The sequence below is a fragment of the Camelina sativa genome, chromosome 9, assembly GCF_000633955.1.
Source record: "Camelina sativa cultivar DH55 chromosome 9, Cs, whole genome shotgun sequence".
In the NCBI taxonomy this organism is placed as follows: domain Eukaryota; kingdom Viridiplantae; phylum Streptophyta; class Magnoliopsida; order Brassicales; family Brassicaceae; genus Camelina; species Camelina sativa.
This window is the reverse complement of record NC_025693.1, coordinates 13,907,110-13,923,227: the sequence shown is the minus strand read 5'-3', so window position 1 is coordinate 13,923,227 and position 16,118 is coordinate 13,907,110. Positions and strand designations below refer to the sequence as shown.

Here is a 16,118-nt window from a genome sequence, read left to right as displayed (position 1 = left end):
TATGTAAAGTAAATTAAATTATATGTTTTTTATAAAATTAATGTTGGCTACTGATTGGCGACAAAAAAGTGACTAAATTCATAAAAATTGTTATTACGTCTTGGACTAGATTTTGGACCAGATTTTGGACTCCAAAACAAGCCCAATTGTTTAAAATATTTTGCACCAACTGATCCGCGACTAATAAGCGACTAAGTTTAAAACATTTTGGGTTAATTAAACCCGGGAATCCATTTACGCGGTCCAGCCCATCACCCTAACAAACAAGATAACCCTAATTTTTCAACCCTAATCTCTCATTTCTCACCATCCTTCATCTTTCTTCTGCCAAATTCTCTCTCAATCGCCGAAACCCTAATCTCTCAATCTTATTTCTCACCATCCTTCGTCTTCCTCCTGCCAATTCTCACGATGCGTCCTCTTAAGAAGCCTGGACGAAAGAGGAATGTTGTTGCCAACGCTACTCTCAGAGTCGGTGGCTCTAACCCTCCGTCGAAGGTGAGAAGAGTCAACCCATTACCGCCTCAATACAACTTCACGCCGGCGGCTCAAAATCCTACGCCTCAGACGCCACAAGTACCAGTCCGTGTTTCCCCCCAACTTTCGACGTCAGCCGCACTGCAGGTCAGAAACTATCCACCACCACAGACTCTATTTCAGAACTCCGTGAATCGAAGCGTTGATGACCAACCAACTCGGTCATTACCAGAAGTTCAGAACAATCCTCCGGTGAGATCGAATCCTTTGCATGATTCTGAAAGATCTCCAGCTCAGAACAATCCTCCGGTTCGATCGAATCCATTGCATGATTCTGCGAGATCTGCAGCTCAGAACTCTCCAGCTCAAAGTCATCCTTCTTCTCACGGTAACAACTTTGATGAGTCAGATCCAGTGTTGCCGGAACTCCGGGAGGACACGTTGAGGGCTCTTAACGCCATACTTATGGTGCCGGACCGTCATACTTTTACCACCGTCCTCTCTCCGGAACCGAAGCCTAACACGACTTGGTATGTAAACACGTATAAATCTCCAGCTCATAACATGTTTTCATATGTTTTCTTCTAGATTAGAGTTTGTTTTCTAGATTAGAGTCGATGACTTCGTTGATTTTAGATGACACACAACATCACTATTGTTTATTGTTTTGTCGAGTACTATTGTTTATTGTTTTGTCGAGTACATGAACTATTGTTTATTGTGTTTGTCATTCCCAAGTCTCTCATCATTTAGTAGTAACTAGAAGAGTATATGTGTTTTGTCATGAACTATTGTTTATTGTGAGTACATGAACTATTGTTTATTGTGAGTACATGAACTATTGTTTATTGTATTTTTCATTCCCAAGTCTCTCATCATTTAGTTAACTAGAAGAGTATATATGTGTTTTGTCATGAACTATTGTTTATTGTGAGTACATGAACTATTGTTTATTGTAAGTACATGAACTATTGTTTATTGTGTTTGTCATTCACGAGTCTGACTTGATTCTTATGTTATGAGGTTTACTCGGAATGCCAGATCACAACTGGTGCGGAAGATTACAAAGGTTTTTACAAACAAATTTGATGGTCCATTCTACAATTGGTCATGTGTGCCTCCGGATAGAAGAGAAAGATACTTCCTTGAGTTTGCGGTATATTTTTCTGTCATATATCATTTATAGATAGGTTTTAATTGTTGCTTATCACTAACTTAATTCTATTTTCTTTTTCCTAGAAAACACACACTTGGGATCCATTGATTACAGGGACAGTGCAACATTTTTTCTATGAGATATGTCAACGCCGGATGAAGAACATGGTAAGCGACGTTAGGACTAGTCGAGTGCAACCTAAATGGATCGAGGGTGAACTCTAGAAAACAATGGTTGCGCAGTGGGATACTGAAGAAGCACAAGAAAGGAGTCAAATCTATTCCAATGCTCGTATGTCAGACCGTAATGGTCTCGGTCCACACTCGCATTTATCTGGGCCAACATCGTATCAACAAGTCAAACAAGGCTTGGTGAGTAACTTTAACTTATGTCTTAACCTTTCTTTTGTAACTTTAACTTATGTCTTAACTTTTTTTTTTTTTTGTAACATTCCAGGAAGAGAAACTTGGGAGACCGGTGAGTCTTGGTGAGGTTTTCAAAGAGACACATACAAGGCCAGATGGTACGTATGTCGATCGAAAAGCCGAGAAGATCTTCTCAACTTATGAGAAAAACTTACAAGCTAAGATATCTGAGATCGAGTCAGATCCTTCACGAGCTCAGGAGCTCACAGCAGAAGATTATACGACCATCTTTCTTCAGGTAAAGTACCATTTTCACAATCTATATTTAAAGAGTCTTCAAAACTTTCATTTTCAGAACTAACAGTTTCATTTTTTCTTTTCTAAGTCCACTGAGAAGGATTCACGAGGTAATATTTTTGGACTTGGAAGCCTCAAGGATCATCTTTAGGATCTTCTCAATGGCAAGAGCTATCAACGAGGAGAGTCTTCATCGTTTGTAGCATTACAAGAGCAAGTGAAGGAAGCTCATCGTATAATTGAAGAACAAACTGCTCGTGAAGCAGAACACTCCAAAGTTCAGGCTGCGCAACAGAAGAAGATAGAGCACTTGGAAAAGTTCATCCGTACGATGTGTCCGGCCTATGTCGAATTCCAAGAGTCTGAATCAAGTGATGCATCCACCGCCACTCCAACACAACAACCTCCTTCTTAGGTTACTTCTTAGGCTACTTATTATGGTTTAGATTCTCTTTTGGTTATTATGAACTTGTCACTTTGGGATGATGTGTCAATCATAGTTTTTGATTGATCACTTTTGATTCTCTTTTTGTAATTGCTAATGTGGTGAACAAATTACTATTGTGGTGAACTTTTGGTTATTAAAAAATATGAATTTTAGGTTTCTGTTTGATTAGAAATTGGATTTATAAAACAAAACAAAACAATTTTGATTGTAATCACTATAGTCGTCAAACCAGTCATTAAATCTGACTTAAAGTCGTCGTAACATAGTCGTCAAATAGTCGTTAAATAGTAGCCACGGAGTCGTATAATTTAACGACGAATTCACAACTATTTTCAAACTAGTCGTAACATAGTAATCCAATAGTCGTAACAAGTAACGACTAACTTACGACTATGTNTGAGATCGAATCCTTTGCATGATTCTGCAAGATCTCCAGCTCAGAACAACCCTCCGGTTCGATCGATNATTTACCGACTATGTTACGACTGAATTTCCTTACCGACTACCGATTTACGACAACAAATATTAGTCNCTTCTCACGGTAACAACTTTGATGAGTCAGATCCAGTGTTGCCGGAACTCCGGAAGGACACGTTGAGGGCTCTTAACGCCATACTTATGGTGCCGGACCGTCATACTTTTACCACCGTCCTCTCTCCAGAACCGAGNAAAACAATGGTTGCGCAGTGGGATACTGAAGAAGCACAAGAAAGGAGTCGAATCTATTCCAATGCTCGTATGTCAGACCATAATGGTCTCGGTCCACACTCACATTTATCTGGGCCAACATCGTATCAACAAGTCAAACAAGGCTTGGTGAGTAACTTTAACTTATGTCTTAACCTTTCTTTTGTAACTTTAACTTATGTCTTAACTTTTTTTTATTTTTGTAACATTCCAGGCAGAGAAACTTGGGAGACCGGTGAGTCTTGGTGAGGTTTTCAAAGAGACACATACAAGGCCAGATGGTACGTATGTCGATTGAAAAGCCGAGAAGATCTTCTCAACTTATGAGAAAAACTTACAAGCTAAGATATCTGAGATCGAGTCAGATCCTTCACGAGCTCAGGAGCTCACAGCAGATGATTATACGACCATCTTTCTTCAGGTAAAGTACCATTTTCACAATCTATATTTAAAGAGTCTTCAAAACTTTCATTTTCAGAACTAACAGTTTCATTTTTTCTTTTCTAAGTCCACTGAGAAGGATTCACGAGGTAATATTTTTGGACTTGGAAGCCTCAAGGATCATCTTCAGGATCTTCTCAATGGCAAGAGCTATCAACGAGGAGAGTCGTCATCGTTTGTAGCATTACAAGAGCAAGTGAAGGAAGCTCATCGTATAATTGAAGAACAAGCTGCTCGTGAAGCAGAACACTCCAAAGTTCAGGCTGCGCAACAGAAGAAGATAGAGCACTTGGAAAAGTTCATCCGTACGATGTGTCCAGCCTATGTCGAATTCCAAGAGTCTGAATCAAGTGATGCATCCACCGCCACTCCAACACAACAACCTCCTTCTTAGGTTACTTCTTAGGCTACTTATTCGGCTACTTATTATGGTTTAGATTCTCTTTTGGTTATTATGAACTTGTCACTTTGGGATGATGTGTCAATCATAGTTTTTGATTGATCACTTTTGGTTCTCTTTTTGTAATTGCTAATGTGGTGAACAAATTACTATTGTGGTGAACTTTTGGTTATTAAAAATATGAATTTTAGGTTTCTGTTTGATTAGAAATTGGATTTATAAAACAAAACAAAACAATTTTGATTTTAATCACTATAGTTGTCAAACCAGTCATTAAATCTGACTTAAAGTTGTCGTAACATAGTCGTCAAATAGTAGCTAAATAGTAGCCACGGAGTCGTATAATTTAACGACGAATTCACAACTATTTTCAAACTAGTCGTAACATAGTCATCCAATAGTCGTAACTAGTAACGACTAACTTACGACTATGGTTACGACTACAAGCCATAGTCGTAATATAGTCGCTATTTACCGACTATGTTACGACTGAATTTCCTTACCGACTACCGATTTACGACAACAAATATTAGTCGTAAATTAGTCGTAATGTATGATTTAGCGACTATTTAGTGACTAATAGTGCAGTCGTAAATCACCTGTTTTCTTGTAGTGATACAAATGTCTTCAGTCCCTTGCATGTGCTTCTCATGTGCTTATCATATGAGTGTTTCTTCGGATAGATTGGGATGCTTCATAGCAGCAGCAAGAGCGTGTTCACATGGAATCTTATCAATATTATAAACACAAAAAGTGCAACGCATCTATTACAAGTGGAAAAAGTAGTTTAGGAAATTAAGTCTTTAACATATATGAATTATGAAAAGAAAAAAAACGCACCTGTTGTAGATCAACGACACAAGCAAGTTCACCGCCATNTGTCTTAACCTTTCTTTTGTAACTTTAACTTATGTCTTAACTTTTTTTTATTTTTGTAACATTCCAGGCAGAGAAACTTGGGAGACCGGTGAGTCTTGGTGAGGTTTTCAAAGAGACACATACAAGGCCAGATGGTACGTATGTCGATTGAAAAGCCGAGAAGATCTTCTCAACTTATGAGAAAAACTTACAAGCTAAGATATCTGAGATCGAGTCAGATCCTTCACGAGCTCAGGAGCTCACAGCAGATGATTATACGACCATCTTTCTTCAGGTAAAGTACCATTTTCACAATCTATATTTAAAGAGTCTTCAAAACTTTCATTTTCAGAACTAACAGTTTCATTTTTTCTTTTCTAAGTCCACTGAGAAGGATTCACGAGGTAATATTTTTGGACTTGGAAGCCTCAAGGATCATCTTCAGGATCTTCTCAATGGCAAGAGCTATCAACGAGGAGAGTCGTCATCGTTTGTAGCATTACAAGAGCAAGTGAAGGAAGCTCATCGTATAATTGAAGAACAAGCTGCTCGTGAAGCAGAACACTCCAAAGTTCAGGCTGCGCAACAGAAGAAGATAGAGCACTTGGAAAAGTTCATCCGTACGATGTGTCCAGCCTATGTCGAATTCCAAGAGTCTGAATCAAGTGATGCATCCACCGCCACTCCAACACAACAACCTCCTTCTTAGGTTACTTCTTAGGCTACTTATTCGGCTACTTATTATGGTTTAGATTCTCTTTTGGTTATTATGAACTTGTCACTTTGGGATGATGTGTCAATCATAGTTTTTGATTGATCACTTTTGGTTCTCTTTTTGTAATTGCTAATGTGGTGAACAAATTACTATTGTGGTGAACTTTTGGTTATTAAAAAATATGAATTTTAGGTTTCTGTTTGATTAGAAATTGGATTTATAAAACAAAACAAAACAATTTTGATTGTAATCACTATAGTCGTCAAACCAGTCATTAAATCTGACTTAAAGTCGTCGTAACATAGTCGTCAAATAGTCGTTAAATAGTAGCCACGGAGTCGTATAATTTAACGACGAATTCACAACTATTTTCAAACTAGTCGTAACATAGTAATCCAATAGTCGTAACAAGTAACGACTAACTTACGACTATGTTTACGACTACAAGCCATAGTCGTAATATTGTCGCTATTTACCGACTATGTTACGACTGAATTTCCTTACCGACTACCGATTTACGACAACAAATATTAGTCGTAAATTAGTCGTAATGTATGATTTAGCGACTATTTAGTGACTAATAGTGCAGTCGTAAATCACCTGTTTTCTTGTAGTGATACAAATGTCTTCAGTCCCTTGCATGTGCTTCTCATGTGCTTATCATATGAGTGTTTCTTCGGATAGATTGGGATGCTTCATAGCAGCAGCAAGAGCGTGTTCACATGGAATCTTATCAATATTATAAACACAAAAAGTGCAACGCATCTATTACAAGTGGAAAAAGTAGTTTAGGAAATTAAGTCTTTAACATATATGAATTATGAAAAGAAAAAAAACGCACCTGTTGTAGATCAACGACACAAGCAAGTTCACCGCCATTGACATGGCTACGATGAGCATCTATGTGTTGCACATAAAGAGTATTGGCAATAACAGTTCTTTTTTTCAAAGTTTTTTCAACTTTAGGAGTGAACAGAGTTGGTTGTGACATAGCGCGCTCCCGACGTCTCATAAACCACTTCGAAATCAACTTTCGCAACTCATCTAATAAACAAGCAATAGGATATTCACGCGCATTTAAAAGAACATTATTCATAGACTCGGCGATGTTGCTTGTCATTATACCATACCTATTTCCTGGAAAATTTGCTCGAGACCACAAACGAACATCAATCTTCTCCAAATATGTCGCAAGCTCAGGCTTTTGAATTCGAATGTCATTGAATATCGTAGTGAACTCAGAAACTCTGTAAGCTCTCATGGCTCTTTTTACCAAGATCAATAAACTACTGTCTTTGTAATTCTTGAGAAGATTTTGATGGAGATGATATGTACATATTCCCCGATGAGCTAATGGAAACACCTTGCTAATTGTTTTACCAATCGATTTGTGTCTATCAGAAATCAAAACATGCTCTTGATGGTTGGGGCATATTGTACGTAACTGAGTTAGAAACCACGCCCATGCAACATCATTCTCATAATCTACAATTCCAAAAGCTAGGGGGGAATATCTTACCATTTCCATCTTGCCCAACAGCTACAAGCAAAACACCCAAAAACTTTCCTTCTAAATGAGTCCCATCCACCACAATCACATTTCTTATAAACTGAAAACCATTGATACATGCACCAAAAGCAATGAATAAATACTTAAATCTATCTTCTTCATCGCATTCAAGTTCGGTAATTGTACCTAGATTTGCTGCCTTAATCCTATGCAGATAAGAAGGCAAATCAACAAACCCACTCTCCCATGTACCTCTTACCATCTCACGTGCATGCACTAATGCTTTGTATTCTTTCCAGTAATCAATGTCAATACCATACATTGCCTTCATCACATCCATGATATGCATAGGTCTTATTCCTACACTAATTTTTCCAAATTTTGCCAAATACAACTCTCCAAAACATTTTGATGTTGCTTGTCGATGACGAGAACACCTTTTAGTAACAGGACATGTATGAATATCTATGTACTTTCGTACCTTAAACTGAGAAGATCTTCTAATCGTTGATGCATGGATCCTCCAAGAACAACCAGGGACATAACAATTCAGCACTAGCAAAGTTTTCGTAGACTTGATGGTTGTATAATCAAAATTCTGAAAAATCGTGATCATACGTAACTTAAACTGCAACTCTTTCTTACTATCATATATTTTCCCTACCCATATACGTTCAAGAGTCTGTGCCGTGGTGTTTAGACTTTCTAAACCTCGAATCATTTGCTTTTCGATCTTCCCACTAAAAGACATATCTGAAGAAGACGCTTCATTACCATCAATTGAACGACAATAATATTCGTCTTCGTCGAATTCAGCAAATGTAAGACTTTTTTTCTCATCACCACCACAACCAGCAATTATACCACTTTGGACCTCTTCGTGACAAACATTGTATTGTAAACAACTTTTGACTTCCTCTTCACCACATCCATCAAGAGTGCCACTTTTTTCCTCATCTACACAATATCCATCAAGTGTACCACTTTTTCCTCATATATACAATATCCATCAAGAATACCACTTTTTTCTTCATGTTCACCACCCTCATCAATGGTGCCACTTGTTTCATCATTGTCTTTAGTTTCCTGTTAAATAAGAGAATTTGATTAGTAAAGTGAATCAAGAATGATGGAGCATGAAAAAAAATACTACCAAACAAGTCTGCTAAAATTAAAATTAGAAGTCTCCCAAAACACAAGAAACCGTCCACAAACTAACTACAAGTCGGCAGACTAACTTGACAAAATATATTTAAGAAGTCTACCAAAAATGTGAAGACTTCACCGAAGTTTATATGTATCTCCGCAGACTAACTATAAGTCTGGCAAAATATATTTAAGAAGTCTACCCAAAATGCGAAGACTTCACCGAAGTCTATATGTATCTCCGCAGACTAACTATAAGTCTGGCAATATATATTTTAGAAGTCTACCAACAATGTGAAGACTTCACCGAAGTCTATAAATCTCCGCAGACTAATTATAAATCTGACAAAATATATTTTTGAAATCTACCAAAAATGCANTGATCACTTTTGATTCTCTTTTTGTAATTGCTAATGTGGTGAACAAATTACTATTGTGGTGAACTTTTGGTTATTAAAAAATATGAATTTTAGGTTTCTGTTTGATTAGAAATTGGATTTATAAAACAAAACAAAACAATTTTGATTGTAATCACTATAGTCGTCAAACCAGCCATTAAATCTGACTTAAAGTCGTCGTAACATAGTCGTCAAATAGTCGTTAAATAGTAGCCACGGAGTCGTATAATTTAACGACGAATTCACAACTATTTTCAAACTAGTCGTAACATAGTAATCCAATAGTCGTAACAAGTAACGACTAACTTACGACTATGTTTACGACTACAAGCCATAGTCGTAATATTGTCGCTATTTACCGACTATGTTACGACTGAATTTCCTTACCGACTACCGATTTACGACAACAAATATTAGTCGTAAATTAGTCGTAATGTATGATTTAGCGACTATTTAGTGACTAATAGTGCAGTCGTAAATCACCTGTTTTCTTGTAGTGATACAAATGTCTTCAGTCCCTTGCATGTGCTTCTCATGTGCTTATCATATGAGTGTTTCTTCGGATAGATTGGGATGCTTCATAGCAGCAGCAAGAGCGTGTTCACATGGAATCTTATCAATATTATAAACACAAAAAGTGCAACGCATCTATTACAAGTGGAAAAAGTAGTTTAGGAAATTAAGTCTTTAACATATATGAATTATGAAAAGAAAAAAAACGCACCTGTTGTAGATCAACGACACAAGCAAGTTCACCGCCATTGACATGGCTACGATGAGCATCTATGTGTTGCACATAAAGAGTATTGGCAATAACAGTTCTTTTTTTCAAAGTTTTTTCAACTTTAGGAGTGAACAGAGTTGGTTGTGACATAGCGCGCTCCCGACGTCTCATAAACCACTTCGAAATCAACTTTCGCAACTCATCTAATAAACAAGCAATAGGATATTCACGCGCATTTAAAAGAACATTATTCATAGACTCGGCGATGTTGCTTGTCATTATACCATACCTATTTCCTGGAAAATTTGCTCGAGACCACAAACGAACATCAATCTTCTCCAAATATGTCGCAAGCTCAGGCTTTTGAATTCGAATGTCATTGAATATCGTAGTGAACTCAGAAACTCTGTAAGCTCTCATGGCTCTTTTTACCAAGATCAATAAACTACTGTCTTTGTAATTCTTGAGAAGATTTTGATGGAGATGATATGTACATATTCCCCGATGAGCTAATGGAAACACCTTGCTAATTGTTTTACCAATCGATTTGTGTCTATCAGAAATCAAAACATGCTCTTGATGGTTGGGGCATATTGTACGTAACTGAGTTAGAAACCACGCCCATGCAACATCATTCTCATAATCTACAATTCCAAAAGCTAGGGGGGAATATCTTACCATTTCCATCTTGCCCAACAGCTACAAGCAAAACACCCAAAAACTTTCCTTCTAAATGAGTCCCATCCACCACAATCACATTTCTTATAAACTGAAAACCATTGATACATGCACCAAAAGCAATGAATAAATACTTAAATCTATCTTCTTCATCGCATTCAAGTTCGGTAATTGTACCTAGATTTGCTGCCTTAATCCTATGCAGATAAGAAGGCAAATCAACAAACCCACTCTCCCATGTACCTCTTACCATCTCACGTGCATGCACTAATGCTTTGTATTCTTTCCAGTAATCAATGTCAATACCATACATTGCCTTCATCACATCCATGATATGCATAGGTCTTATTCCTACACTAATTTTTCCAAATTTTGCCAAATACAACTCTCCAAAACATTTTGATGTTGCTTGTCGATGACGAGAACACCTTTTAGTAACAGGACATGTATGAATATCTATGTACTTTCGTACCTTAAACTGAGAAGATCTTCTAATCGTTGATGCATGGATCCTCCAAGAACAACCAGGGACATAACAATTCAGCACTAGCAAAGTTTTCGTAGACTTGATGGTTGTATAATCAAAATTCTGAAAAATCGTGATCATACGTAACTTAAACTGCAACTCTTTCTTACTATCATATATTTTCCCTACCCATATACGTTCAAGAGTCTGTGCCGTGGTGTTTAGACTTTCTAAACCTCGAATCATTTGCTTTTCGATCTTCCCACTAAAAGACATATCTGAAGAAGACGCTTCATTACCATCAATTGAACGACAATAATATTCGTCTTCGTCGAATTCAGCAAATGTAAGACTTTTTTTCTCATCACCACCACAACCAGCAATTATACCACTTTGGACCTCTTCGTGACAAACATTGTATTGTAAACAACTTTTGACTTCCTCTTCACCACATCCATCAAGAGTGCCACTTTTTTCCTCATCTACACAATATCCATCAAGTGTACCACTTTTTCCTCATATATACAATATCCATCAAGAATACCACTTTTTTCTTCATGTTCACCACCCTCATCAATGGTGCCACTTGTTTCATCATTGTCTTTAGTTTCCTGTTAAATAAGAGAATTTGATTAGTAAAGTGAATCAAGAATGATGGAGCATGAAAAAAAATACTACCAAACAAGTCTGCTAAAATTAAAATTAGAAGTCTCCCAAAACACAAGAAACCGTCCACAAACTAACTACAAGTCGGCAGACTAACTTGACAAAATATATTTAAGAAGTCTACCAAAAATGTGAAGACTTCACCGAAGTTTATATGTATCTCCGCAGACTAACTATAAGTCTGGCAAAATATATTTAAGAAGTCTACCCAAAATGCGAAGACTTCACCGAAGTCTATATGTATCTCCGCAGACTAACTATAAGTCTGGCAATATATATTTTAGAAGTCTACCAACAATGTGAAGACTTCACCGAAGTCTATAAATCTCCGCAGACTAATTATAAATCTGACAAAATATATTTTTGAAATCTACCAAAAATGCAAAGACTTCACCGAAGTCTATGAATCTCCGTAGACTAACTATAAGTCTGACAAAATATATTTTTGAAATCTACCAACATTGCGAAGACTTCACCGAAGTCTATGAATCTCCGCATACTAACTATAATACTGACAAAATATATTTTTAAGTCTACCAAAAATACGAAAACTTTTACGTAAATCTGCTGATAATCTATATACTTATAGTAAATTTGATGATAAATCCAAGTCTACCAAAAAAAGCAGACTTTGGAAGAGCTCGTCTTCACGAAGTCAGCCAAAACATGGCATACTAATTAAACTTTTCATATTCCACATCAATAAAACTTCTAGAAGAGTTACCTCCATCTCGATGATCGTTGAATATTGGAGATTAAGGTTACAGTTGCGTTTGTTATTCACCATTGATTGTATTCAAAAATCCTACAAACCGAAAGCTTATTAATTAAAAATCTTATACAATATGCAATATAACACTGAATCATAATCAAACTAATTTTTTAATACAAACAGAAGGTAGCTTACCGTTTCCACTTCAATGATTTACAAACAGAAGATTAACCAATGGTTTTGATATACTTAAAATTGCAGAAGATGAACAGTGGATATATCCATGGTTGAAGGTTGAAGATGAATGACTATGTCAAACGTTTCATCATTTGATTCACTTATTAAATTGTTTCCTTTATTAGTTTCATTTTCCTAATATTTCCTAATTCAAATTTTGTTTTTAAATAATATTCTAAACATTTAATGTAATATTTTATATGTGATTTTTACAATATTTATGTAGTTAAAAAGGAAGATGAATAATATGTGGAGGGATAATATGGTAAAAATGTACTTTACAAATCTTTTAAAATCTTGATAGGTTAGTTTAGTTGTTTCTAATAAATTCTAGGTTATTATAGCAAATCTCCCTTATTAAGGCGATGATACAATTTGATAAGGCGGTATCATTTGGCACACTTGGAGATGTTTATAGAGATGGCCATTGGGGAGATGGGCACCAGGTACACGGACCACCTCACAGTCTTGGGATAACGAGAAATTGTAAGTGGTGACAAGATGATGAAGGAAAACTGAAATCTGAAGCCTAGCGAACTCTGCACCAGCGCATTGTCTAAGTCCCGTTCCAAACACCATAAAAGTTTTAGACCCTGACCGCAACTCTTTCCCCTGTACACCATAATTATCATCAATATATGCATATAATGTTGCAACTAATGGATAGAGCTAGAAAATTAGAGAATTTTGATATTAATTTGGAAAACAAAGCATAGAATATGTTTCCATAAAATATGTACACTAAAGTAAGTGTACAATACCTCCTACCTCCAAGGATTAAACACAAAAGGTTTTTCATAGATTTCAGGATCAAAATGAACCATTGTAGGTATAATCATCACTATCCAACCTTCCGGAATCGTGTATCCTGTGGATACAAAGATTTCCACAAATGTGTTGAACTTCATTTATTTTTAATCCATATACAATTTAGTAGTGGCCTGGTGAGTACTAATTACCACTTACCTTTGATTTCCACATCCTTCACCGCTTTTCTAAACATCATAGGATCCAGATTTGTTATTCGAAGCGACTCATTTATAACCTATAAAGTCATAGAAACACAGGGGCACCATGTAAATCTGATAAATGATGTATTAACCTTAGAGCTAAGTAAAGTAAAGTTACCATGTTGGTGAAAGTCATATTGTGTCTGTATTCTTCCCAAGTAATCCCACCATCTTTTTCTTTTCTGCTTTTCTGCTCTCTCTGACAAATTATTCATATACAGCAGATATTCTCAATACAAATGCAAAATATATTGAACATACTTAACAGGACCACGACTACTATCAGTAATTTGTTTTTATTTGTCTAACAACAAACACTAGACTACATGTCATGGTCGACTACTATCACATGCTTAGATGAAAATATACTAGCTTATCGATCCATATGCATGTATGATATATGACATACCTTTAACTCTGCGAGAACTTTTGGGTTTTCCGATAGGAATTTCACAGCCAAGCAAGTGGCCTTAGATGTGGTATCTTGAGTGATACATGAAAGAGTAAAGATGAGGGCCACAATTGCATCTTCATTCACTAAGCCTCCTGATATCTCTAAGTCCTCTATTGCCGTGTTGAGGAAGTCATCGTACTTCTCATTTGATGTTTTCCTCCTCGTGTAGATATCCCTTATCCCTTGGATTCCTTCTCTGCATGCCTTCATACAATATTATATACAACTGATCATATATCCCTTGGTTTCGTGTTATAAGTTAGTTACTTCCCGAGAATGCTAAAAAAGAAAAATAAAAAATATAAAATAAATAAAAAAAATCGCACCCGAACGGTATTATAGAGACCCCTCCCAGCAGAGATAATATAGGATGATCGAAACCAATCAAAACTGAAGGCCTTAAAGTTTGCCATAAGCTTTGCTTGAGTCTCTGGTTTGAGATTACTTATCATCTTTGGTGTCAAGTGCGCTATAATCAACTGCAAATATATTTTTTTAAAAGGCTTAAAGAGTGTGAAACTAGCATGCAACATTGTAACTGAAATTTATCACACTAAAATATAAAAGAGAAAAGATAGACTACACTTGATACTGCGTCCTTAACGTCAAATCTTCCTTTGCTAGCCTTCGAAACAAGATGCTCGCGTGTAACACGGTCCATATCTTTTAATATCTTCCGCTTCAAACCCTCGGAGGACAAAAGATGCAGGGTTGTTTGTTTCATGTGCTTGTGGATGTTTCCTATCTTGAAGAACAAGCTATCTTTTCCTAGTGGCTTTACTAAAGCATCCGGGTAACTTAAAATGAACGACTTGTTCTCTTGTCGTAAAATATCCATGTTAACATCCTTATCCGTCGAAACAATTGTTTTTACACCAAGAATGTTCGTCCGAAACAAAGGCCCATACCTGAAACGATCACACAACACACATACAGAATCTATATATTTATATATTTATCGTGTATAGTTAAAGAGTGTAAAATCTGAAGACTGACCTCAACACCTTTTTCTTGAGATATGGATTGATCTCGCAGAATCCATGAGGCTTAAAGAAATTGAATGTCACTCCGATGATCGGAAAACCCATTGATCCCGGAGGTAACTTGCCGTTAGATTTAGGATTGGACCATCGGTACCACCAATGGCCAATCCTCACAGCCACTAAGGCTATAACCCACAATCCTATCATCAAAAACAAGCTCATATTGTTGTGAGGCGGAACAATGAATTCGTGGGTGTTAAATAGATAAATAAAAATTATTTAACTTTCACAAGTTGGATAAAAAATGTGATAAATGTGACAATATATTGGAATGAATCGCCTACCAACTAAAATTTTTTATATACAAAAAATTAAATATCATGAACCTCATATATTGTCCTTGGCTTCATAATGATGAGCACTGATATTTAATAAGCATAAGAACACATATATAAGATCGATGTTGGCAAAATTGTATTACATTTTTCTGAAAAAAAGAAAATATATTACTCATTTAGTCTCATAAAAATAAAGTTACAGATAAATAAACCTAATTAAGACTTATTTAAAACAAAAATTTTTTTGTTGAATTTCAAAATGAAGTTTCTAATAAATTCAACTATTATTCAATAACGTATTTCCCTTTTTTTTTTCAAAAACTTGGACTGTCTATTTGAATTCATGTTTTCACACTATTTTAAATTCTTGTATTATTCAGTCTCTTGATTCCATTTAAATAAACTTTTGAGAAACGTCCATGTTACAGTATCCTTTTTCAAAAATAGTACATAAGAAAAAAAAAAATCAAAATACCACTAAAATTATATACTATTATTCTGCAACATATACGAAAGTTAAAAATTACCACATCAGCAGCTTTCTCTCTCTTTGGCGATCATAAGAGCTGAAACGACCGTACCTGAATTCCCATTCCTTACATAGGATCCATGGAAAACAATCTCATCAGAATTCCATAATTCCGACGAGACAACCGACGTAGAAATCGCTTCTTATAAAAATTCTCACAAATATACCAAACCCTACCTCATCTAGTTACTGAGTCGCACAACCAACCACCCCTAGCGACCGAGTAACAAGAGAGGTGGGCTAGAATATTTGATTTCGTCCAGCCACGAACAACACTCCCCACAATTGTTCCAACTTACTATCAACTCCTCTAATGTCGAATGTCACCTCCATCTGGTGTCGAACGTCACCCATCACACCACTTGCGAACCAACACACACACCGACACTCATGGCATCACTTCTGTCAATCACTCCTCATCCA

General features: G+C 36.3%; 2 protein-coding genes and 1 pseudogene across 2 annotated transcripts; 1 reads left to right on the top strand and 2 right to left on the bottom strand.

Annotated features, from left to right (window-relative positions):
- On the top strand, positions 1,864 to 2,710 carry LOC104715260. The gene is made up of 3 exons (XM_010432681.1): positions 1,864 to 2,004; positions 2,090 to 2,296; positions 2,447 to 2,710. The coding sequence occupies exons 1-3, from the start codon at positions 1,864 to 1,866 to the stop codon at positions 2,708 to 2,710; spliced, it is 612 nt and encodes a 203-aa protein (XP_010430983.1).
- On the bottom strand, positions 6,505 to 7,105 carry LOC104715259. The gene is made up of 2 exons (XM_010432680.1): positions 6,686 to 7,105; positions 6,505 to 6,609 (listed from the first exon to the last, which is right to left on the bottom strand). The coding sequence occupies exons 1-2, from the start codon at positions 7,103 to 7,105 to the stop codon at positions 6,505 to 6,507; spliced, it is 525 nt and encodes a 174-aa protein (XP_010430982.1).
- On the bottom strand, positions 12,771 to 15,050 carry LOC109126420 (annotated as a pseudogene).